At 37.5% G+C, this 27,202-nt stretch overlaps 1 protein-coding gene across 2 annotated transcripts in view; it reads left to right on the plus strand.

Annotated features, from left to right (window-relative positions):
* Positions 1-27,202, plus strand: part of LOC145686126 (phospholipase A1-like) — a 94,446-nt gene that overhangs the window by 16,377 nt on the left and 50,867 nt on the right. For both annotated transcript variants that reach the window (XM_081759100.1, XM_081759101.1), the window contains exons 2-5: positions 1,093-1,203; positions 11,784-11,913; positions 20,582-20,680; positions 25,759-25,907. In XM_081759100.1, coding sequence (XP_081615226.1) covers positions 1,146-1,203; positions 11,784-11,913; positions 20,582-20,680; positions 25,759-25,907 — 436 coding nt within the window. In that variant the 5' untranslated portion in view covers positions 1,093-1,145. The remainder of the gene's footprint in view (positions 1-1,092; positions 1,204-11,783; positions 11,914-20,581; positions 20,681-25,758; positions 25,908-27,202) is intronic.

Here is a 27,202-nt window from a genome sequence, read left to right on the forward strand (position 1 = left end):
ACTCTAACGGCAGCGGCGAGAGTGATGACTGCTTTTGATAGTACTTACGATACTCGTAAAATGGCGACGTTTTCATTACAAGAACCACATGCAATCATTCGTTTTCTACATTTGTGTGGTGTGACACTGCTTGAAATTCATCGCCAGTAGAGAGAGACATGTGACGATGGTGTCATGGATGTGTCTAATGTGCTTTCGCTTATGAGACATTTTAAAGAAGGCAGAACGTCGTGTGACAGCAAGCCAAGACAATCTCGGTCTTGCACAAGCCGGTTAGACAACATGATCGAACGAGTGGAGAAAGTTGTTTTGGAGGATCACCGAATGAATGTGGAACACATCACCTAAAAAGTTGGCATTGCCGTGGAATCTGTGCACACAATTCTGCATAAAGTCCTGAAAATGTGAAAATATCCTTCAGGTAGCTGCCGCAAATCCCGACAGACAACCACAAGGCTGCGCGTGTGGCATGTTGTCAAGTAACGTTGACACACTTTTGGCTGTTTCCAGTGATGAAAGACACTCCGCATGGTCGCACATTCATTAGCCGTGCAACCATTTCATCAGCAAGTTTCTACTGGTTAAAACAGACTCCTAAAGGAGCGTTTGTTGCAGTTATGGAATCATAGCGTCGACGTTGTGAAAAATGTTTACGGCTGCAGAGAGATCATATCGAGAAGTGACATAAGTTTCATAGTGTCCGTGTGATTAGTTAGTGAGAAAAAAATAGGAGGGGTTATAACTTGAACGCACCTTGTATTAGGAATTAGCTTTAGTCACAGAGACATATCCTGTCTAGTATAAGGATAGGTCATTTATAATAACACCCAGGCAAACCTTCACAACCGACCAAAAGTCGCTTCGATAGTGAAAGTGTGTACTCCTTGCCTCCTTGAGGTTTGAATTTTCATAATATACCTATAACCTGCCTGAAGCAATAAGCAGTCATCATAACTAAAAGATAATTCCAATTTAGAAAGTAGTTTTCGTATGATGATGTTCCTGAAAAACTGGCATTCTTCATTTACATAATGAATAACAAAAGAGTTGATTTAATTAAATTAACAACATTCATTATTTTCCATCTCTCAGGTTCCCACTTCGGATACGAGCAGAAGATTTCTTCAGTTCAGAGGAGAGAAAAAATGTTAATTAACTTTTTATTCAGTGCTGTTTTGGTATCCATCATTAGCCAAATAATAGGTAAGAAGGAACTACCCTGTAAAATGTATGGAAATAAGGTTCGAACGTGACAGACCACATAACTCTTCCAGACGTCCCGACATTATCTATCTCCCTTTTCCCAAAGGAATTGTTCTGAATATATGGGCCAAGCGTGACGTATTTCCGCCGGTACTTCTGGTATTATTTGTTTCCGGTGTCTTCCAAACATAATCAGTTACATACGGAAGTTACAAATGTAATCTTTTGCATTGGATTATAAATATTATAGTGAAAGAGAGAGAACTGCAATTTTCGTTCAAATTTCCACAAGAAGAAACTTTAAAGAGCAAATGGATCAAAGATAAGATATGTAAGGAAACTATTTACATGGAAACAAGATGAAACATATATCGGCTTATGTTTACCTAGCAGACGAAAATGTTTGGAACCGAAAATGTGATTTTTGAAATCTTGCCCTTAGGTTGATATTAAAAGTAACGAAATTACTTGATTTATCCATCCGAAATGTCCCGGTTTCCATCCAAAGCATAAATGAATATCATTTGTTATATATTTTTAAAAGAACGCTTTTAGTAGTGATCTATACTTAACTGATAGGAATAATTTATTCTTTGTCAATCAAGAAAATTGTACGTATACTTCAACATCTGTGCAATGAGTATTACGTTTCGACTCTTTAGACGTTTTTGGAACTGCTGTTTCTATTTTAGTACTTCTTTTCAACAAAAATAATAGGAATAAAACAAAAATAAATAAATAAAACTCGGAGCCCGATCGACAAGAACAATAACCACTCCTGAAATATGGTCCAAATTTGCACTTGCTTAAATGCATAAGCTGTAAAATTTCAGCCGGGTGTCCCGGAACGTTCAGACGTTCAGACGTTAATCCAAAAGTCTCCCGAAACGTTCAGACTCGCAGTAGAAACTTCTTTTTTATATATCCGTCTTAACCTTCAGTGGATGTAAGGAAGACATTCAGTGGATCCATGATTACCACTCAAGGTGAAATCAGGGTAGGGTAGTGGAACAAAGTAAAGGCTCCTTATCCCACTCCGACACTTTGAATCGGCTGCCTTACGGGTAGCGTTGATCATGAAGCTTCTGAATATCTTAATTTATCCCTTTAGCGCAAAGATCGTAATGCGCTCAAGAGTAGCATGTCGTACGAGAACGGCCAACCCGCTGGAGGCTGCCGATCATATTCCCTTCCACGAGACAATACACGTAGTCATACGGGGTCACTGACCTGAAAGGTTTCTAACGTACTCCTAGAGTTGAGGGTTTCGGGAGTATTTCACACGTTTTTGATAGACCCACATCCAGCCCAGTGGCTCCGGAGACGACCTGCACGTCAATTATTCCACTTACAATGGAGAATAAGCGACCATATCAGACTTCCTTAATCCCTTCGAGGTTGGAATACGGGCTCCCGAACCACAATCCATTCCTGCTCCTTAAGATCCTCGCACAAAACGCCACAGACAACATCTGACGTCTGATGCGAATTCCATGAGTCCTACCACAATTCTGGATGATATAGGCAACTGTCTCTCAGATTCTACAGCTGGCCCGACAGTCAGTAGACATCCCATATCTCCGGGGCCCATGAGAAGTTCGAATCCTAGTAGGTAGATAGTTGATCTTCGTATGGATAAAATCCACATAGACCACACCGGAAAGACTCAATGCACCACTCAAAGGGAGGAGCAGATAACGCGCCAGCTCTGAAACATTCCCGAAGCTCATGTCCGTCGGTGGAACTCTTCAGCTTAAGCTCCAACTGTTTGGAGCAAGTTGAGGAAGGCAGCACGGAAAACCTCGAGTGGTGCGTTCTGGAGCTTGTTGAGTCGCTTAATTTCAGCATAGATGTGGTTAACATCAGGGAGAGGATACCAAGTCCGCCATCTCTTATCGGTGCGTGGAAAGATCATAATGCGCTCAAGAGCAGCATGTCGTGCGAAAACGGCCAGCTCTCTAGAGGCGTGAGCCGATCATATTCCCCTCCACGAGACAGTGCACGTAGTTATACGGGGCCACTCTCCTGAAAGGTTTCTAAAGTACTCCCGGAGTTGAGGGTTTCGGGAGTATTTGACACGTTTTAGTAGAGAGCCACGTCCAGCCCACGACCTGCACGTCTATTATTGCAATGGAGGATAAGCGACTATATCAGACTTCCTTAATTCCTTCGATGTTTCAATGATGGCTCCCGAACCACAATCCATCCCTGCTCCTTAAGATCTAGCACAAAGCACCACAGATAACATCTGACGTCTGATGCGTGTAATGCGCTGCTATTGTATAGCTGAGCGACGCATTACGAACTGTTCTTGAGAATATTTAAGGGATAGTGGTCCGTACCGGATGATTTAAAACATTCCAAATCTAAAAGAAATTACATTTTTTCGAATCGTTTTTGGATAAACAAACTGAGATAAATATTATAGTAAAGAAGACATTTTCTGAGTTAGTTAACATGCATTGTGTAGAAATGTATCTTTAAAATTTGTAAGCCTCGGATCAAACATCGACGCTGTCCCAACTGTAGTTTGTATATGATATTGTGATTTAATTTGAACTATCAGATAGTGCAATGAGTAATTTTAATAACGCGGTATGATGGATAATTAGCTGGATGATGATGCCTACGTGTATATGTTGACATGTGATCCTAGTGTATTATTACTAAATTCGGCCTTCAACAGAATATAATTTGATATATCTATATATCATAATAATATGTGAATAAATATTGAAAATAAATATAATGATAAGTGATGTGTATGTTAATAATAATAATAATAATAATGTTTAAATTGATGAAGAGGCTGATAAAGGAGTAACTGAATTAATCTCCAATAAAATATATCTACACATATGTATACCAGTACGTCATTTAATAATATCATCCAGTAAATAGTACAAGGAATCATAGGCTGAATGTACATCTGATATGGAGAGTAGAAATGATAATATCCTTTACTGTGGAAGTCTCCATCAACACGCAGAACCTAAAATGTGAAAACTACGAAATGTAATAACCCTTCTGCAATGTGATGAAAGTAGGGCAGCACATGCGCCTTCGAGACATCTCGAGGTCGAAGCTAGTGGCGCACTGCAACAAGCACTTGTCGATCAAGTGCTTCAAGGCGACCCGTTGTAGTATGCCCCAACACCAGTACTTCATAAAACTTCGGCAACAGGAACTGGACTAATAGCAAGAGCCGCTGCTGCGATTTCAGTGGCGCTTTCCGAAGACTTTCTAGATAAAGTGCCATAGAAGGCCTGATCGTCTGTCGTCCCCTAGATGTAAATTTCACTCCCAAATAACCGCAGCGTGAGATGACATAGGTTCGAGGAAGAGAGTCGGATCCTACGTGAAACCGTGGCTATATCAAGATCTTCATCTTCTTCTTCTTTCGGTCTGGCGTTAGAGAGAGTAGTGAGCTCTTCTGAAGGTTGAGCTCAGGGCCATTCTTCCGGAGCACGTCCACTACAGTGTCGAGCAGCAGCTGTATGCCTGGAGCAGTAGCACCAATCGTCAGCAGAGGCTGGGGAGTTCACCCTCGCGGACGCGTTGAGGTCAAACTGACAAAGCACACAGCACACTGCTGATCTGATTTTTATATACAGTTTCCTAGAGAACTTTCTTCTAAATATTCCTTACCATTTCCATTTTCTGTTAATCATAATTATAAAAGGGAAATATGTCACCCTAACAAGCATCACGCTATCCTGTTATATTATACAACCTACTGTTGTTGGTGGGTTCTTAAGTAACGAGACACGTTAAGGTAGTAGTAGTATTGTCACTAGTGCTCTCAACGGGTCGGGTTGAAGACCGACCCGACCCGACCCGTGACCCAAATTGACTGACCCGACCCGTGATCTGATCCGATTGACCTGACCCGACAACCCGACCTGAGCTGACCCGACTGACCCGACCGGACAACCCAACCCGACCCGAGCTGACCCGGATTGGGTCGGGTCGGGTCAACCCGACCCGTTTGAGAGCACTATGGTCACGACACTGGGTGAACGCCAAAATGCACTCCCATTGGGAATTAAACACGGACCACGTGTACCGAAGTCTTACACGTTAATCACTAGCTAGGTCAAGCGGGGGATTTGTATGTGCTCTTAATGAATATTTGGCACTTTTGAGGTTTGGTTATTTCTTTTTATAACTGATACAAATGTCCGACGTGGGAGAAATTTATTTATTTTTTCTTGCTTTAGTTCTATGAGACGAAATTTTTATTCAAGTTCAAAGTTCTCACCTGCTCGGACGACAGGGGGTCTTCTCGGAAGGCAGTAGCAAGGAAATAGTTTAACTACAATGATAAGGGTTGAGGAAATGGGAGAACATCTGTGATTTTTTCCAACCCTTCAACTTTCATTCCAAAATAGGTTCTTATGATTCCGGGACCCGCGCCACTTTGATTTTTCTTTCTCGGTAATTAAAACCTATTTTACAGTATATATAGTTGCAAGTAGGAAGATACATAATATGAATTTTGTAATTTAAAATTTAAAAATACAGTATGATAATTAATTATAGAGTACTAATTTTATTTCATCACTTTCAGCCCAACAAATGAAATTCAAATGATTCGCACCCTGGGTCTTGGTCATCAATACTGCGTCTTATTCTTTGTCTTGCACAGTCAAGTCTTGGTCCTGCATTTCGTAGTCTTGGTTATCTTTCATGCTATATAAGAGCCAAGAATGCTCGCCTCATCGGTACAAATGAAGACCAAGTGTGATTTTGATTAAGGTCTTTCATACTATATAATCTTTATCTTATTCTTGTATCGATGTCCTTGGGCTTGGTGCAATAAAATGAAATATTCAGTTTAAGGTCCCTCGATTCTGTACCGAGGCTAAGGGATATGGTGACCATGAGAAATGAATGTAATGGTGGAATGAAGAAAGTGGGAGGAAACAGGAGAACCTAGAGAAAACTCAATACAAGGCGTTCCTCCACCACAAAGCCCACTTAGCACAAGCTGGGATCGAACCATGGACACCATGCACTAGAGATGAATTCTCTACCACTGAGCCACCGCGGTCCTGCTTGGGCTTGGTTGTCCATATCCAATCTTTCTTTGGCCTTGCTTAAGCAACTTCTAGTTTTGTTCTAAACCCAGACTCCATATTGGCGTAGATATTAATATTACAGTCGATTGGTAAAAACAATTTTCCACATTTAAAAATTAAAGTATACACAAGTACAAAAATAAGCATTTAGCATAAAAACACTAGCTGCAAGTGCTCAAAATAGATTTATGGCTTCTATAAAATCAATTGAAAATTGCTATTTTTAATTAGGCAGCTAGTGAAAAACAGCAGCTTTCGACTCCAGCCGAGTTTAAGCTCAACTTAAACTCAGTTGACGAAAGTGAACTGACCCGACCCGACAACCCGACCCGAGCTGACCCGACTGACCCGACCCGATAACCCGAACCGAGCTGACCCGATTGACCCGGCCCGACAACCCGACCCGAGCTCACCCGATTGACCCGACCCGAGTTGACCCGACCCGACCCGTTTGAGAGCACTAATTGTCACGCACGAGGCAGAAACGTGTCGCTTCCAAACAACAATGTAAAACGGGAACAGGTCAAAACCCCCACAGCCAAACTCCCACACTCAAGAAATGTCAAAACGCCCACACAATCGGTCATAACTTCCACAGAAACGGACAAATCTCCCAAATGTACGAACGGTCATAACTCCCATAGCCAAAACCCCCACACTGGTAATCGGTCATAACCTCCAACGGTCATAACTCCCACACAAATGGACAAAACTCCCACACAAATGGACAAAACTCCCACACATAGCAACGGTCACAATCCCCACATAAATGGACAAAACCCCCACAGAAATGGACAAAACTCCCACATGCAGAAATTGTCACAACTGCCACACAAATGGACAAAAACCCCACACAATCGGACAAATCTCCCACACTCTGAAATGATCCTGGATGCATGTCTTGCCCTTGTACTTTTTAATAACATTTTTATTCCACTTAAACTGATGTTGCAACTATTCTTCTTGCACTGTTTTCTAATGACAGAAACACTAAAGTGGGCGTCATAAAGAGCCACAACAAAAACGTGCAATCACGATCATTTCAGAGTGTGGGGAATTTGTCCGATTGTATGGGGGTTTTGTCCATTTGTGTGGCAGTTGTGACAATTTCTCAGGGGTGTAGCCAAGGGGGGGCCCATCGGGGCCCGGCCCCCCCAAATGGTTTCCTCGCCCCCCCAAATGACCAGCTTTTAAAACATCATAGTAAAATTATCTCGATTCATTCATTTAAAAGTAACAAAGTTTATTGACAATTAATAATTTATGGGAAAATAGTATGGAGAAATATTGTTTTTAAATACCGATCGAAAAATAGTATACTATCTCTTCCTTATACCGATCGAAAAATAGGATACTTTTTTTGTGACAGCAGATTACACAATTTACTGCGATTTATATTTGACAGTTTGAAGACAAACGTTTTAACAAGGTACTACAAATACAGCCATAAAACAAAGGTACTAAACTGATTTGTAAGTGCAGTATATTTTTATATGTTTTAACAAGTGTTTTAAAAGACACAGAGGATGGAAAATTTGGGAGAAACAATGTTTTTATTCAATTTGGATTTAATTCGCTCTCTCTTTTATTTCTACTCAGTGTAATAAAATAATTGTGTTTTTTTTTTAAGTCACAAATAACAAATAAGTATTTTTGTCAGGAAACCGTAAAGAAATTAAGTGAAATTTCAAAGAAAATCAATCTTGTGTAGATAGGTTCTGTATACAAGGTCTTAAATTAAAATATAAAGGTAAGCAAGAAACGTTCTGTCGCTTTTTCACCCACCACCTTCGAACACCTAACCTGAAAGATCAAAAATTGTCCCCATCAGCATCGACGACCTTCTGAAAACGTTCTGGAAAGCCATGGAATCCATCGCGGTAGAACTTGGTAGGCCGTGAAAAGAAGGTATCAGCTGCATTTTGGACTTTTACTAGGGATTTGAACTGGCAGCCTCTAAGGTGATTGTCCAAAGAATGGAACAGGTGATAATCGGACGGTGCAATACCCGGAGAATATAGTGGTTGTAATATTGTTTCCCATCCAAGGCGGAGAATGGTGTCCTGAGTCATCCTAGCCACGTGGGACTTAGCGTTGTCCCGTAAACGAGGACCCATTTGCAATTCAGAAGTGATGGCTCCAGAGTTTTGAGTTTTTCTTGAGCACAGCTCAACTGCTGACACTACACAGTTGCATTGATACTCTGACCAGCTGGTAGCAGTTCCCGATGCACGATGCACCAAACACAAAGAAGATACAGTTCTTCTGGTACAGTGCTGGTTTCGGCTGTTTTGAAATCGGTTCATGGGATGCTAACCAATGATGACGGCGCAGTGGAGCTTCGTATAGGACCCACTTTTTATCACATGTCAACGCCCTGTCCAGAAATGGCTCCGAAACAGTAAATAAACACAGGCGACTGCCTCGTTGCCTTCCGGCCCGGAGTCAAAACATGTGAGACCCATAGACGTAACTTGTAGTGCTTCCCAAGTTGATAAATGTGCTGCCGAATGGTTTCTCCATACACTGAATTGTAAGCCCAGTTCCTCTTTGTACTTGTGTTGGTCTTCTGGCACGTGGTGTTTTCGGGTGTTTCGTCATCGTCCTTAAACTTGTTAAACCATCGCTGCACTGTCCGCGTCGTCACGACACCCTCACCAAAGGCCTGGCAGATCTTCTGTCCCGCTACAGCGGCGTTTGACCTCCATTTGAATTCGTTCAGCATACATGCTCTTATGACGCTCTGTGGATGTCCCATGTTCCCTCTGTCTTTATGTAAGTTCACTGTGTATCTGAATTGCCACAACCAGATAGAATGTTGGATATACCCACACCAACAACTAACGTTCGCCGTATCTCCACTCGCATTCAACTCAAGATGTAAGATCCAATTGAACACAGACCTCCACAAAAAGGGACAGAGCTTTCTTGGTTACCTTTACAGTTATGCACAAAAGTATAGCGTTTGGTCCCAGGCAGTAGTTCTTGATTAAACATAATAAAAACTATCTTGAATATAATTTATGGAGATATTAATAGTATTAATAATAATAATAATAATAATAATAATAATAATAATAATAATAATAATAATAATAATAATAATAATAATAAGACGAAGAAGAAGAAGAAGAAGAGCTAAAATAGCGTTTTCAGTTTTCCAGAAGGGAACCAAATTTTCCTTTCTTTCAGACCTCAAAAACACTAGTAGCAACACATTTTTTGGGCTTTGTACATTGTAGCTGGCCCCTCCTCAAAAACGACGCCCCCCCTACACAAACCTGCTGGCTACACCCCTGCAATTTCTGCATATGGGAGTTTTGACCATTTGTGTGGGAGTTTTGTCCATTTATGTGGGGATTATGACCGTTGCTATGTGTGGCTGTTTAGTCCATTTGTGTGGGAGTTATGACCGATTGTGTGGGCGTTTTGACATTTCTTGAGTGTGGGGGTTTTGACCGTTCGTGCGTTTGGGAGATTTGTCCATTTGTGTGGGAGTTATGACCGATTGTCTGGGCGTTTTGACATTTCTTGAGTGTGTGAGTTTGGCTGTGGGGGTTTTGACCGTTCGTGCGTTTGGGAGATTTGTCCATTTGTGTGGGGTTATGACCGATCGTGTGGGCGTTTTGACATTTCTTGAGTGTGGAGGTTTTGGCTGTGGGGGTTTTGACCTAGACCCTGTGAAACGACTGAAAACGATGGAAATATAGGTACAGACTGACTTTAGCTGGATGGAACGAAAATCTAATCAGAAAACCCTATATTTGAAATCAGAGCAAATATGGAAATAAATGAAAAAATAAAAGAACTGATTAGAATATTTAAGTAGAAATTGTCTTATTAAGGGTGTGATAGAAGAGATGGTAGAAGGAAAGAAGTAAGTATTATAATCGACGGACGATATCAAAGAAGTCATTTCTTTAGCCCTTTAGTGAAAGATCCTCTATAAACACTTTTCCTTTTCCCTAAAGGCTTTCTTCGCAATTCCTATTCATGCTTTGGTTTCTCGTTCACATTCATATCTTCATTAATAATATAAGCTAGGTATTAAACACAAGTCCCTTTTTCTACTTTCTGCTGTCCCACTTACATAGGAAATGAGTAGCTATAATTATAAAAATATATTATTGATATTGACAGCTTCATTCCAATTATTGTTGCTTTTATCTCTCGGAAGTTAATTGTAATTCCATTTTCTTCACAGCTGTTTCTCAAGTTTTCTAATATCGTGTTTATTTTTATTATTATTATTATTATTTGAGTTACACAATAAGAGCCGTCACTTTAGTAGCAAGCTATGTACCTAACCTTTCCGTTACATCCTTTCCTGAAAATACTGTCATCCATCTGTGTACTTTTTTTTATGTATACTTATTTACTTTACTATTTTCTCTAAATTGATAATAAACAACTTTGTTAAGATGCAACATTTCTGTCGAAATTCCCATTCAGTTACACTTTTTCTATCGTTTCTACTTCTACTTTAGCTATACTTTTAGTTTATAGTATTATTTTTATACATCGTTCATATACGGTATAGCTTGTCGTGAGTCTCTGGTCCATTCACTCCCACCCAATCTTCTTTAATCTCACCAAAAATTTATAGTTCGCTAAGAAGGCGATTTACTAATTCCCCTATAAATATCAGAGACTATACATCGAACTTATATATTGTAATGTCTCACGTACTTGTGTTTACAAACATCAAACATGTGTTCCTATTTACAAACAACGACCACGTGCACCTTACTATGGAGTATTTTAGCTGCAGCGACGGTGACGACAGTGACACCACCGGTGACATGACGACGAGGGAACAGCAAGGCCACCACCTCAACTGGAGCACATATATAACCATAAGGGTTCCAGGGACAGACCTCAGTTTCGACTGGTTAAATCCCCTTTCTTGGGTTTCAGCGGAACCTAGGAAGTACCTCACCCAAACCCACGACCACGATGCACGTCTTAGCTTGCAATGGGACTAACGGTTCCTCTTTCTCCTAGCTTGCAGTGGAGCCCTGTGAGAAACTTTACATTTGTTTCTACTTGCAGTAGAGCAGCAGGAGATTCCTAATCACAACCCGGCCTTACTTGCAGTAAAGCAGTTAGTATTCTATGCCTCCTCACGTAGTTCGCTACTGAGGAATCCTTTCCGAAACCGTCAAGTCGAAGAAAAGCCCATTCCTACCTTATACTAGAAAATTTACGTATGTTATTGTAGTATATCTGTAAAATACTGTTTATAGAGGATTTTTATAATAAAACTGCCAGTGGGAAACGATTCCGGACTGTAATTTGCTCTGCCTATTCCTGCACTAAAAAGAAATATTATTCTTAACAAATGTTCTATGCAGAATAAAGATATTTGTTTGCATTATAGTAAATACTTTTCAAATAATGTTAAAATATTTTGAATTTATTTTATTAATTACCTTTACTTCCATCATTATTTATATCGATCTATTTAAATATTCCTTTAGTTTACTTTTTTTTTAACAGTGACTGCTGCCAGAAAGATACCAGGAAAGCACTTGAACATGTCTCTAAGAACCTCTGCCCAATGGCGCTGCTTAATCAATTCGTATCACCCACCAGCAAGGAGAGACGTTCAATTTGTATTGTTTACCAGGTAAACGGTATTTATTTAATCACAAGGTTACCAATATCATTCTGACAAACGTTATGTAGTACTCTCTACTGTTAGAATTATTAGTATGATAAAATATATCTTCTTATGTTGTAAGTCTTTGAATATATGTCAAGTGATATTCATGTTTTTCGTACTTTCTAAAAGAAAGTAAACGAGTATCAGTTTGAATGCTTATTGTACGCCAGGCCGGAACCAGAAAATAAAAGGTACGGGACATTGCACTAAAATTTCTCACTCCCATATCTTACATTGAATGATGTCCTGTTGCAGTTATAATGGAAACGTTTATTTACAAAATGTAAAAAGAAAGAAATACAATATGTATTTTCGCAAAACTTTGTCCAAAGAAAACACCCCTAAAAAGTAAACTAACCCTTTTGGATTATTTCATGAGAAATTATTTATACCAATCGTAAGGATAATAATAAAACATTTATTTATGAAATATGAGCGAAATCGAATGAGCCATTTTTGAGAAGAAAAAAAGTTCGACTCAACCCTAAGTGTAAACTATCTTGTGGATTTCTAACATTTCATGACAAATACCTTATGCCATATTGTAGAGTTGTCAATTAAATAGTTATTTATAAGATATGATCAAAATTAAATAAACCGTTTCTGAGAAATAGTCTTGAAAGTTTTTTCCTCATTCCAGAGTAAACTACCCATTCTAATTTCTTGAGAGAGAGAGAGAGAGAAAAAAAATACTTGTACTAATTATAGAGTTATTAATGAAAATTGATTTATGAAAAATAAACGAAATCGTTAAAGCCTGTTTTCGAGAAAATCACCAAGATAAGCTACCCTTATTTTTGCGACGTAGGAAGAGGAGTCGAAAATCCCCCCCCTCTCTCTCTCTCTCTAGAATCTTATAAAAGCCTTGATTTTTTTCCGGGTATGTTGAATGATATGTCCTCTAGGCGACTGTATATATATTGACAGAAATGGTCAAGCATCGAAAAATCCCCCTTTTTCAATATCGTGAAGTCTGAGAGGTATAATTCCGTCAAGATCTTGAATTTATTTTCTTTATTTAATTTTTATTTATTTATTTATTTATTATTTTTTTCTACGATCAATATACTGTACTTCGCTCGAAAATAAAGAAATGAGACACAGTACTCGAAAAACCGTGGGACGTAAAACTCAAAATTTCATTTCATTTAATTTTTATTCTGATCTTAGAAATTTTTACAGCCGACACGAAATTTCTGGAACCAACGAGTTGCTGTACTGTGGTTCACTGTATCTTTCCTTTTTGCATGACAATTCTTTTTGGTTAGCGCCACATCAATATATCCAAGTTCGAACTCCTTCCTGATATACCCTGTGATGTGCCCTATATAACACGTATATGATATAGTATGTTCCTTCTACTATCTTATACTTTGCTTCCAAACCTGAAACTTAATCCATGGGACACTCACATAATATAAATAAATTTGCTTACTAATCGTCTACGAAACAATAAACTTAAAATTAATACCCAAGGATTCAGGGAATTTTATATCAATCAGACTTTTCCAAGTAGACTAGTTTATTCAAAATTCCAAAACATAGAAAAATGTTCCTTAATGAAAATGATTTCTCTAATCCAAAAAAAAAAAATCGTTCAGGTACACCTCTAGACCCAGAGGTCCCCACCTATTTAAAACATTAAATAACAGTTCGCTCCAAAATGAAGCTTCCTTTAAAAATTGACTAAAATTCCTTAAGAGAGGTTCTGAACATGCGTCCTCGTACAAGCCATCATGAACCTCACATACTCTAAAGACAGACCCAACATTCTGAGAACTGTCTGGCCTAAGTCCCTAATTCAGGAATTGCCCTTTATTGGACAACCCTTAAGGAAATAGCTAGCTAACTGACTTTAAAAGGTAAAGGGAAAGAGAAATTTCCTTCATTTAGGAATAAAGCACCTCCGCTCAGGCTCGGTAGTAGGAATAAAATCAAAATAAACAACAGCCTACCATCCCCTTATGTAAGGAATCAGCTGTGAAAATTCTAATCGGCTAATCAAATGCAACTAACCGAGAAAAAAAATATAATTTACTTATCCGGCCAGGTTGCCATAGCAACAGCCTTCCCTAAAAAACAAAAGAAAATTTCTGAAAACAGACAGCGTTCGAAAGGAACGTTGCCACAATAGATCTAAAGATCCCTACTAAATTTCATTTCTTTAATTATTCCTAACCGGGAATCGAACCTATCCTTAGACTATAAACCCTAGGACATACAACCAGAACTTAAATATTCTGATTCGTATTCCGCTTAACAAGTCTAAAGGTTGACCTTATACACAGCCATCTCTTTCGGCTGTACCCCTGCTCTGACTTAAAAAGAAAAGTCGCGAAGCAAACGAGACCCAAGGAGCATGCAAGCTCCTCCCGCAAGAAATTCCGTCTCGACTCTATCAAAAGAATCCAAATTCTGCCTCCCCGCTGCCATTTCCCTTCTTACTTATATACGATTTAACAGCTTCCCCCTCTCAGCACGGCGAGAAGAAACTGTCACTGAGCTTAGCAGTGTTTCCAAATGAGCTAGCTAGCTACTAATCTTTAACCTTACTTGGAATTATTTTTCTAAAACGGAAAAGAATAACTTTAAGATTAACATATATATATATATATATATATATATATATATATATATATATATGTACCGTGTTATGCAAAAGTGAACTAAGCGCCAAATTTTGAAATTCCACGTAAATGCGACGATTGGTTCCTGATAAGCATTAGAACGTTTTGCACAATCGAAAAGAGAGGAAAACCAACACCTTTCCAAAAAAAGAAACATAATTTCACTTTAGATTACGGCTACCTTAATGCTGGACATCAACCTTTAAACGTAATTTTCTTAAAAGTATGAAAGTGGCGCTTAGTTCGTTTTCGCATGACACGGTACATATATATATATATATATACATTAAACAATACATAAATGCACACATGAAATATATAATTTTATATAAAGATTAATAGACAAAAATACCAATCTATAATAATTTTACCAGCGCTGGTTCCTTACCCTAATTATATATGCATTAATAATCAAAGAAAAATATGAATATTATATACCTTCAATATATATATATCTAGCAATGGGCCTGAAAGTGCTCATTGCAACCCTACACTTTTTTTTTTTTTTTTTCATGCTCATTATTTTCCTTTCAGTCATAACAACTTCTTAATAAATCACATATTTCAGTGCATGAAAAGGTGTAAAAGCAGGTAGTGATGTGAGATAGAACATTGTGTTCTAGAACATATCCTCGATAAATTCAGATTAAACTATAAAATTGATTTGAACCCATGCATATAAATATTAAATAACAGCAAATAATAATCTTCCAGTATCAATTTTCACAACTGGAAAATTTTTATATATTATTTACACATATTAGAACTTAATAATAATAAAAAATTACAACGTGTTTCTCTCTGTCTCTGATTGTGTGTAAAGTGCGAAAAAAATAGATATTTCTAAAAAATGCATTTATTGAATGTAAAAATATTGCATAAACGTTCTTTATAAAGATTATTATTATTATTATTATTAAATTCTGAATGATTTTATTGTGACTTTATTTACTGAGTTAATTGTGAAACAAAGAACTTTCGATAAGCATGCCCACAGTCAATTGTTTATTATGCTATTAATTCCTTATGTAACCAAATTTTAATATTTCAGTTACGTAAACAACCAGTTTTAGTGTAATAGTGCAAGCAATCTTTTGAATTGTAGTTATTCCATATTATTCCAAACCGTTCTTAAAGTAGTGACAAGTTCATTATTATATATTCTAGTATATTTTTTTAAAAAAATAGAAGTTTTGTTCAGAAAAAATATAATTATTATTTATAAAAATTGTATAAAAGAATAATGGTAATCAATTTTATAGTTTGATACGATAGAAAAAAATACGTATACAAGCAGAAAGCATTTTTTTTTTGGGGGGGGGGGTAAATGAAAATGAAGTTACTTGTACTCATTGTGTTGCAGCTTTGTGTTTTCTTCTCCGTTTTCAATGAACTTAAAAACTTCATTACTGAATTCTATATGTCTCTGTGTGTGCGAAGTTTTCAATTATTGAGCCCTCCATTCGATAGAGTATCAAAAACTATCTGAAAGAAGTGATGGGATTTTTCACGTAATTCTTACCGTTCCTGAGATATTGATCAAAACAAATTCCAATTTCGGGAGATTTAAGAAGCGATATCTCGGAAACGGTAAGTTAGAGGTCTGCCCGGGCCAGAATTTTTAGCCCGGACCCGGTCCTTGAATTTGTAATGTAAGGCCCGACCCGAGTCCGAAATATGTTTTAGCATTTAGGTTGATTGATTGATTGATTGATTTTGAGTTTTACGTCCGTTCAGTAGCGAGGCTATATGAGACGTGGACCTACTGATTAACGTGGAATCCGAACCGCATGAGCTCCCGTCGGGAATCGAACCCGGGTCTCCCACGCCAAAGGCGCGTACGCTAACCGCTTAGCCACGGAGGAGCTCTTTTAGCATTTAGGCTCAAGCCCGGTCCGAGCTCGTGTGGTAATCAAATGAGCCCGAAATAAGTCCAAATTACAGAAACTTGATAATTAACGCAAAATTGCATTTATATTTACAGCAATTAGAGGTTTAATTTTGCAATTATGCTTTAAAACTTCTCAAGAAAGAACTTAAGAATAAATATCATTGCACAGTATATTTACAAAGTTAGGCCCGAAAAAGCCCGAGAGATATGATTGTATATTTAAAAATGTACTACCTGAGCTAGCCCGGGCCCGAAGTGATATATGCTTTGTGGGCCCGAGGGCTCTTCCCGAGCCCGTGCAGACCTCTACGGTAAGTCAAAGAGAGATGATATTGGTGTTAATTAATGCGTAAGAGATGGTGAACATTTTGGTATCAAATAGTAACCTGTGGTCACTGGTTATATCTGCATTTTCAGTATATATACGGTGATAAAAAGTGACAGCATAATATAGCTAATTGAATAGATCCTCTAACACGTAATAGTAAAATATCGGACGGTTGGCGACCCTAGTGGGTGGGTGGTGGTTAGTTCGGCAAATTTTATTCAAGACTGCCGGTGTGTTAAGTATATCGCGAACAACAATGTCCAAATGATGAAGGCATACAGAACTCGTGAAGGGACAGCGTGAGAGAGGAGGAATTGGGGTCAGAGACTAATAAGCATAGGTGAGATTGCCGAAGACTAAAGGTTATGTGGTACAACTAACTGCACCAGTCAAACAGCATCTGGAACGACTTGTTTCTATCATCACATTCCGACAGAGCTACATAACGCCAATTAGAAGAGACGAGACGATTACGATTAGGAATTAGAATGATTTGCAGCATTGTACCTATATATTAGACACCATCCAGGCATTTGGCTGGTGTGAATGAGGAAATCCCAGGAAAACCTTACTTAGGATGGCTAACCTGAAAAAGGTTTTACACTTTTTCGATAGTGTCCCCATCGACGAAATGAGAAGAAAAAGAAAATTTTCTTTTCTTGTCTCGTTAATTTTGTAGAAGTCTCGTCTCGTGTCGATTCTATAAATGATGGGAGGGAGAGTGGTGAAGGAATTGAAAGAATGCTGCAAGAGTTAATTCCCTGGGATTGATTTAAGATACACTCCTATCTCTCTAATGACGTAAACTTCGGATTAGTTGAAACTAGCTAAGGAAAAACCTATCTACATCCCTAAAGTAGGTACAACATAATGGTTACATCCCGCAGAAAGTGTAAGTTTATTACCTAACGAAACCCACAGATTTGACATTAGTCACGCCACTCGAAGAAAATATTACCAGACGAAATGAAAACCACGAATACAACACAATCAATTGGCTCAAGATGCCCCACATCAGGTATGACAAAAAATTTCTACAACAGATATTTTATAAATATAAAGGAAATCTAAACACCACCGTGGGTAGATCTGTGCTTGATCTACGAGAAAGCTAAACAGAAGAAAAGTTCGACATGTACAATTCTTTCTGCGCATCAGCATGAGTATATCCGGATAGCAGGAAGTAACCGTCTGTAAAAAAGAAAGATGCGATAGATTTACTTCACTTCATTCCACTATGTCGTCTTCTCTTTATTAATTTACGTGCATAGAATAGCTATGAGAAGAGACAGAAGACGTAGAAGAAGTACAAGAATGAGGGAACGTGAACTGAGAAACCTGTCACAGTAAGTTTTGATAACAACTTACCTAAGTACATTTATTTCAATTTTCTATTACCTTATGTAACTCCAAACCTTTAGTTTGTATACGTAGTATTCTCCAGCACTTTTTCAGTTATTCAATTTCAACTGAGTCTTGTCGTTGTTTCTAAATATTTCATTTCTTTCACACTAACACTAGTCTTTCTTTTACTTTTTTAAAAGATTTTTTTGTAAACAATAAATGATAAGATAATAAACTACACCCTCCATTCCAAAAGAAACCGAACGTTTTAAAAAAACAAAAAAGCAATGTACATTTTGGAACAAATAATTTTTATTAATCAATGTATTCCCCTTCTGCATCGATACACATATTTGCACGCTCCAACAAGTTGTCAAACGACTTCTCCATGTCCTTTATTGGAATGGTCTTTAGGACGGTGGTCGTCGCCTTCTCAATGGCATCAATCGATGCGTGCCACTTTCCTTTCATCGCCAAATGCAGTTTCGGGAACAGATAGAAATCGCACGGAGCGAGATCTGGTGAATAGGGCGGATGATGCAACCGAATAATGTGATTTTTGACCAAAAATTCAGTTACAAGTCGCGAACGATGTGATGGTGCATTATCGTCCAAAAGAGTCCAACTGCCGATTTCGCGATATTCGGGCCGAATACAACGAATTCTTGCCAGCAAACGCTTCATGACGCCCAAGTAAAACTCTCCAGTGACTGTCTGGCCGGGCTGAACAAATTCTTTGTGGATAATTTCTTTTGAATGGTAAAAACAAATCAGCATCACCTTAACTTTTGACTTCACCAAGCGACTTTTTTTGGGTGTTCCTTCATCCGGCGCTCTCCATTCAGCACTTTGCCGCTTTGTTTCGGGCTCATATTCAAAACACCACGTCTCGTCACCAGTTACAATCGATTTCAAGAAGTTTCGATCCTGCCGAGCACTTTTAACGGTCTTTGCAATGCGCAATTCGATCAACTTTTTGGTCTTCGGTGAGATTGTGTGGTACAAACCGCGAATTAACCTTCTTAAGGCCCAAAACTTCGGTCAAAATGCTGTATGCGGTTGTTTGAGGAATGCCTAATTCCATTTCAGTAACTTTCACCGACGATTTTTTGTTATGTTTGATGAATTCACGCACTTTTTCGATGTTTTCTTCCGATAATCCGGTTCTGGGACGGCCTGATCTTTCGTCATCATCCAGCGTCTCTCTACCCGATTTGAATCGCCTGAACCACTCGTAAACTTGCGTACGGGATACACACTCATCACCATATGCATTTTGTAGCATTTGGTGCGTTTCACTAAAAGTTTTAGGCTACCCAGTTTAACACAAAACTCAATTGCAGCTCGTTGTTTGAAACTCATTTTCCGACCGATGTACACAACACACTGACAGTTGAAACGCAATAACTTTGTTGCCATGCATCCAAATGTCATGACATTTATACCAGTTGTCAATGAGGGACTACGCCATCTACCGGTAAAATATTACAACAGATGGCAGTAGTGGTACTATTTGTTTTCAAAAGTTCGGTTTCTTTTGGAATGGAGGGTGTATATAATCATGGTTCTGATTGTTAACATAAGAGAAATATGTATTTTTCATTTAACATCAAATGTCTCTCCCGAAAAATTTTAATTTTAAAGGTAGGCCACTTGGCATTCAAACGGAACATATATAAATTACGTATCTTTGTGGTGATTCTATTTCATGTCCCAGAGTGGATGAAAACTGCGGTTACTTAGCGATTCTTTATTATTTTACGATTATACAAAAGAGAGTGGAATGAAACTTGTTCCTCAAATAATTGTGGCAAAAGAACAGCAGAAGATACAGTGAATGAGCCAATCAGAGGTGCGCAGTAGCAAGATGACTGTTAAAGAAAAAAACCAAACACAAAAGTGAAGTAAACTCCTTTGGCGTGAAAGACTCGGGTTTGATTTCCGGCGGGAACACTTGTGATTCTAATCCCACGTTAAGCTGCAGGTCCACGTCTCATATAACTCCACTGCTCAAAGGGACGCTAAAACCCTTCAAATCAAATCAAATGAACCAAAATTACTGAAGAGATGCTTGACTATGTGTTATACTGTATACAGTACTCATATGTGCTAGAATTACTGAGTAACTGTGCAAGGTGAATTGATAAGTGAACTGCAAGGTGAAGTGCTTTCATTACGTTTTCACGCTGTAAGTGCTGATTGCAGGAGGAATGGTCCACCATTCTCCTAGAAGCCATGAACGAGTAATAATCCTGAATTTTGCTGCGAATAGCAGGTGTGTTACAGACTGAAGTTTGTCCAACGCTGAATCAGTAAAGTAAGTTTGCATTTTATTAAGGTATTTACATTATTTTCATAACTATAAGTATGCGCATACATATAATTAGCAAATTTTAGGTTAGTAAAGCTTTCTTTTCTTTCTTTTGCTTTCATGTGATGAAGAAAGAACAACAATGATGGCGAAGAATTAGGAGTGAAATTTCGTCATCTAAAGCACCCACAAGTCCCTTTGCCAGATGTATCGTGTGATATTCTAAAAACGTAAGTAAAGATTCTAACTTACGGGTTATTTTTAATAATACTTATTGCTGTAATGCTTACAATGTATTTTGTAAGTAATACAGTGAAATCTCTCAACGGGCACCTCCATTTTTTTTTCTGAACAAAAATAAATGCATTATTACAGGGCAGAACACTCACTTTTACAGGTGTACTCTAGTACTCAGATACGGACATAGACAGTCTTGTGTTGCCCCTAACATTTTTTAACGACCTCTTCATAACGGACAGAAATTATTCTCATTTTAAACATACTTAGAACAGAAAATAGTTGTTCGCAATTTGAAAATGAATCTGTAATGTACTGAAATAGAAAGAAAATCCCTTCCATTTCCCAAGTCAATTAATGTCCTGGTGAGTCACCACACGGATCAGATGCAAGTTGAGCTTAAAGTATGCTTGTCTCTGTCCATAATAAATGTTCAGTACATTAATAATGATGTTATATTTTTCTTATTAAATTACCTTTAATAAAGTCAGTGTGCGAATTACGGAATGTTCTCAAGGAGACAGCATTTGCTTAAGAAAGAAATATTACCACAAACCAACTATTATTTTACAGTCCATATAAACACGTTCCCAGCTATACTTTACTTTCTTTATCGAAGTGAATATCGTTTTCAACCCAGCAGTAACTGAAACACTGAGTACATTGTTTTTATATCATCTACATTTAAACGTGTAATTAATGAAGTTACTGTATTCTACATATAATTGCCGCATGAGCTATAAGTAATCTAAATTTCTGTAACCATAGGTGTCCGTTATTCAGACGTTTTGCTGTATTAGAATTATTTTCTTTCAATAAAGCTTTCTGATACTTTCCAAAGGGTTGAATTTGCAGTATTAAAATCTTTAGGAACAATCATCATTAATGTCCGGATTTGTATGTAATTACATATTTTTTCCTTCATATGTAGATTCGTCAAATCCTTAAATGTTTGTAATTCACACCTGTAAGGTGCTTCAACTCAAGTTTCATATTACATATTTTGACCAATATTACATATTTCTATGGTTTCTACATATTTTTTTTTACATAAAACTGTCTTAAAATTTTGCGTTTACTGAAATTTTAATTTAAAATAAAAAAGCAAACTCTCCAACTGTGCAAGGCTGGCATCTAGATTCAATTTTGTCATGTCTATCTTTTCGTTTCTTTACCGAAAGAGAAATCTCTCTCTCTTTTTTTTATTTGTCAAACCATGTTTCGCAGAATTTTCGCCGATAACAAAAGAAATATAAGAAGAAACAAGTAAAAATCCTCCCTCTGGGGTACATTAGCAGCGCCCTTTATTCTCAACTCTGGAGGAGGACAGATCACGTGCCTAACAGGCGACTGGCCACGAAATTCCTAAAATGAAGTCTATTTGATTGTTATCGGAGGTCGTACGGGAAAAAAGATGAAAGCAAATCCTGCAATTCAAGTTAAAACTGTATGCTAGTGTGCTTCCAGGAATAGTGTAAAAGGTTCTAGATTTGAAACGGGACCACACCACACCACATGAGATTTCTGACGTACAAATGCCGTATGCATTGCTTTTCTCGGGACTTTCCTGTTTCTCTCTAGCCGATTCACATCTTCCTTCATTCGCGTCTGATTTTTATTATCCTGCAATCCGTGGATAGGTGCTGATTGCCACGGGTGCTGACTGCCACAACCAATTATTGGTGCTGACTGCCACGACTGTAGCTGATTGCAAATATGAAGGTGCTGACTGCCACGAACCTGGGAGAAACTGTATTTGGAAAGAGAGGAATTAATCCCTCATACTAAATTTATGATTATTAATTAATTTAGTAGGGATTAATTTAGTAATCATCACAGCAAATCTATGTGGCATCCTATAGGTTACAAACTTTCTCACTAAGTAGAGCGACATACACTTGGGTGTTTATAAAGGGATTGTTTTTTCTGTTATATGTACAATTTGCACATTTCATTGTTTATATGAATTGTTTTATTGTATTATTTAATGGATATGATGGTCTGAAGCCAGCTGACAAGGGAAATTTGGGAGAAGCACTCGCCTGCAGAGAAATAAGCATGTCATTTGAAGGACCAATTCATGCTGATTACAACAGGTAATAAAACTCCTGTACGTTGAGAACTGTTCGAGATATTCAGCTTGGAAATTTCTATGAGAAAATGAGTGGAAGCACGTTTCAATGCGTTAAGTATTCTCACCCATGGCGAAGCCTGGTTGTTTGAACTTACTATTGCTTGATCACTGGGGTCTATTCACAGACAAACTATCCATTACAAGTTGCATGACGGATGGCAAAGACCTAATGGTTGAGAAGATACCAAAGAATTGCACACGATTTGTGCAACCATTTGATGTGTTTTGATTCCGAACAATCAAAGATTATAGCAGGAGGTTTGTACATAGTATGAATCTTCTTCATCTGGACGTTATAATGTACCAACGAAACAATCAAATAAAGTTCGTGTCCATGCGTTCTGCAAGGCAGGTTACGAACAAATTATAGGCCTGTGACTTTTGAATCACTTGTCGAATTTGCTTTTTGCTTTGGTTCTGCGAACTGTTCCCTTGACGGATGCAACACAATTGCACATATAAAATGTTCATGGTGCAAGGGAGTCTTTTGCCTGCGTCATTTCTTCATAAAACAGAAGAACAACAGTGATCAATTTTCATCTCTAACCTATGATTATTGTGAACAATGTAATGACTAATTGTATCTAACAAACCCGTTAGTTATTGCGAAACACTTTTTTTTTTCTGTTACTTCCGATAGCTTTCAATTCGTATGTCAATATTCATTACTAATTATGTTGTACTTGACACGTATAAATGCTTATATCCTCATTTTCTCATATAAACTTCCAAGTTGAATATCTCGAACCGTTCTCAACCGTACTGGAATTTTATTAGCTTGTTATAATCAACATGAATTGGGACTTTAAATGGCATGCTTAGATTCTCTGCAGGCGAGTGCTTTCTCCTGAACTTCCCTTGTGAGGTACAGCCAGCAGTGCTTTTTTGATGGAACTTTCTAGAGCTGCTCGAAACAATTTGCACAGTTGTACACAGTTCATGCTGACATAGGGAGTTCAAGTGAGAATACATAAATCGTACCAATTTTGTACGCACCGCTCCCTGACAAAACTGAAAGTACACTCATGTTCAAAATTATTGTCGCATATCTATAACTGTCTTCTTGTAAGTATATAATTTGATAATTTTGCAGAGTACTTTTAATACTGATATATATATTGTAAATTTCATAGGGAAAGAATTATAAATACGAAAATCATAATGAGTAAAATAAAATGTAACTAAATGGACAAGAAAATTTTATTTTCGTTTTATTGTTCTTATTTACTGCTCTTTTGACATGAAATTTACCACATACTTGTCTTTGCCGATTATACACATACTAACATTATAAGAAATACCGGGCGAATTCGTTATCAAATTATATTACTAGAACAACATATTTATAATCATGTGACAATAATTTTGGACATGAGTGTACATACAGAGACCTGTTTACCTTTGTTAGGTGTTGGTCTGAACAACACGATCCTAAGGATCATCTAGTTTCTTTCATGCTTCTTGGCGTCTGGTAATGTTACGTCTAGCAACTTTCTCTCAGGCTCCTGGCAGTCAGCACGCCATCGTGGCAGTCAGCACCTTCATATTTGCAATCAGCGACAGTCGTGGCAGTCAGCACCAATAATTGGCTGTGGCAGTCAGCACCCGTGGCAGTCAGCACCCCACCCAATCCGTCACGTCAGTGACATATGGCTGCCTCAGCTGTTCAAGCATTTCACTTCATTTGGGGACTTGCATTAAGCAGGATAAAGTATAGTAGATTTTCCTTTTTATTTTCATAAATCGTTTATATATTGCATACTCATACGCGTGTTAATATTACGTTTTCATAAATATGTAACATATGTAACATATGTACATATTATATATTTCTTACATTTTAAGCGATTTTTGTTACATATTTATGTACATATTTAGGGGGTTGATATTACATAAAAATACGGACTCTAATCATCATCATAGGTATTATGCCAGTATTGGGAAGTCACTTGACGCAACTGGGAAGCTACCATGCTCCGCGGTCTTCCGTTAACCTCTTTTCTTCACATACGATTTTTCTGTTCGGATATCGTCCATTAATTGTAGTTTCCTTCTCCCACTTCCTCCTCTTTCCTGCCACCATACCCTCTACCACGTCCCTCATGATACAATTCCTTCTTAGACAATATCCAAACCAGTTTCTTTTCCTCTTCTTAATAATGCCTAAAATTGTTCTTTTCTCCCATATCATTTCTAAGACACTCACATTCGTTTTTTGCTCGACCCAGCTAATTCTCTCCATTCTTCTCCACACCCACATTTCGCAACCTTCCAGTCGTTTTTCATCGTTTTTGCGTAATGTCTATGTTTCTGACTAATACAGTTGAATATTCCACACGAAACTTTTTATGAGTCTTTTTCTCAACTCTTTATACAAGATGCCACAAAATAGAATTTTCTTCTTCCTGAAGGCTTCTTTCGCCATTCCTATCCTTGCTTTTATTTCACGTTCTCACTTTATTTAAAAAAAAAGAACGAAAAATTGATTATAGCATTTCGAAGTATTTTTAGTAAATTTAATTTCATAGACCTACTTATTATTATTATTATTATTATTATTATTATTATTATTATTATTATTATTATTATTATTATTATTATTATTATTATTATTATTATTATACTTTGTTAGTGTTGTACATTGAAATGAAGAATAAGACGGTAATTTCTGTAATGCATACGGTGATTTTAACAAAATGTTGTTACATTCACATATTATAAAAACTAATGTAGCATAAATGCTTTTACATATCACTTCCGTTGTCTAAAACTAGAAATTATATAGTGTACGCATTGAACTGTTAAAAACGACAATGTCCAATAATCATACTTGTCCTAGTGTTTAAGTAGACATATGGTAAATATAGGTCTTCAATTGACATTCTATGCCTATCCTTGAACTATGTATTTATTTGTTATTATTGTCTACTTCTACAGAAAGCATATCTCTACACGAAAGCCTTTTGACATAAACAAGGCAGGTTTTATTCAATCAAAATACTACGATGCGAATCAGGCCACAAAAGTTCTCATCCATGGATTCTCAGGAGCATACAATAACAGACTTATTAGAGAAGTTACAAACGGTAAGATAGTAATTTGAAGTCAAATGTATATATTTGGAAGAAATATTGTTTCGTTTATTTGTTTGTTCTGTTGAAGCCTAAGTTTTCTTTTGCAGCACCAAGGCTATATAAGAAGTTATCCTACAGTTAAAGAAAGAAGCATCCCGAAGCACAGTAGTGTGCATTGAATGCTTTCCCACAAATGTCCAAGTTTTCTACATCCTTTACATGTCTTTATTACTTAACTTTATTGCTTTCTTTGATTTTTCCTCTTTCTCTTTTGCGATTTACTGATCAGTAGCGGATCTAGAAGGTAAAAAACTAGGGGCAGCCAGAACCCAAACTATCATAGATATAGTGAGTTTACAACTTTTCAACTTAACTCTCCTCAGATGCATGGGCGCCCGCAGGATATTTTCCAAGGGGGGGGGGGTAAAACACACACACACACACAATTGCTAGAATGGAACCCAACAAAACAAAACTTCATTGCTATCAGCACCACGTCAGCAAAAGAAACAACAAAGAGCGAAATTATCTTTTCAACTCAAGCAACAGATACCATCATTCAAAATACTTAGCATTGCATGCGGCATCAGACTGGATATACGTAATTATTACTGAAAAAATATGAAGCATCATATGGGGGAGAGAAGTAGATTAAAATGTTGGGGATGTATTTGACTAAATTTTGTTACTCTAAATCATTTAGTGAATGTTGATTTTAAAAGTATACTTTTGTCACCAGATGAGCCTAAAAATTTTAACCTTTTTCGAAAATCCAGGGAGGGGCAATTGCCCCCTCTTGCCCCCCTCTGTGGGTGCCCATGTTCAGATGGATATTATGCTTAGGTTGGACGTTGACATTGTGAACCTCATGTATTGTTTTACACATTATATAACAGGAAAACTGCAACTGAAGCTATATCTCATGTTTGAAAAAATGTTCCAAAAAAGAATAAAAAGTAACGTTTACTATAAACTTTCAAAAACATAAATAATAGCTTCAATTATATTTGTCACTTAGAAAACTGGGGGGGGGGCTTAGGCCGCCCTGGCCCCGGTTTGGATTCGCCACTCTTACTGACGTTTATGCACTTCAATCTGGTTGCATATCACAATATTATTCGCAACTGTTGATGTCATTTTATTATACATATCTTCCCACAAAACTTAATTTAATAGCAGAACAGACCATCTACAATATAGTGAAATACGTCAGATGAAAAAATTTCACTATCGGAGAGACAGTATAACTACCTGTGCAAAATTGAAGAAAAAAAGGTCTTAACTTACTACTGAATGACAAAATAGTT

Source organism: Thermobia domestica, chromosome 5 (assembly GCF_964235325.1).
Source record: "Thermobia domestica chromosome 5, izTheDome1.hap1.1, whole genome shotgun sequence".
Classification (NCBI taxonomy): Eukaryota; Metazoa; Arthropoda; class Insecta; order Zygentoma; family Lepismatidae; genus Thermobia; species Thermobia domestica.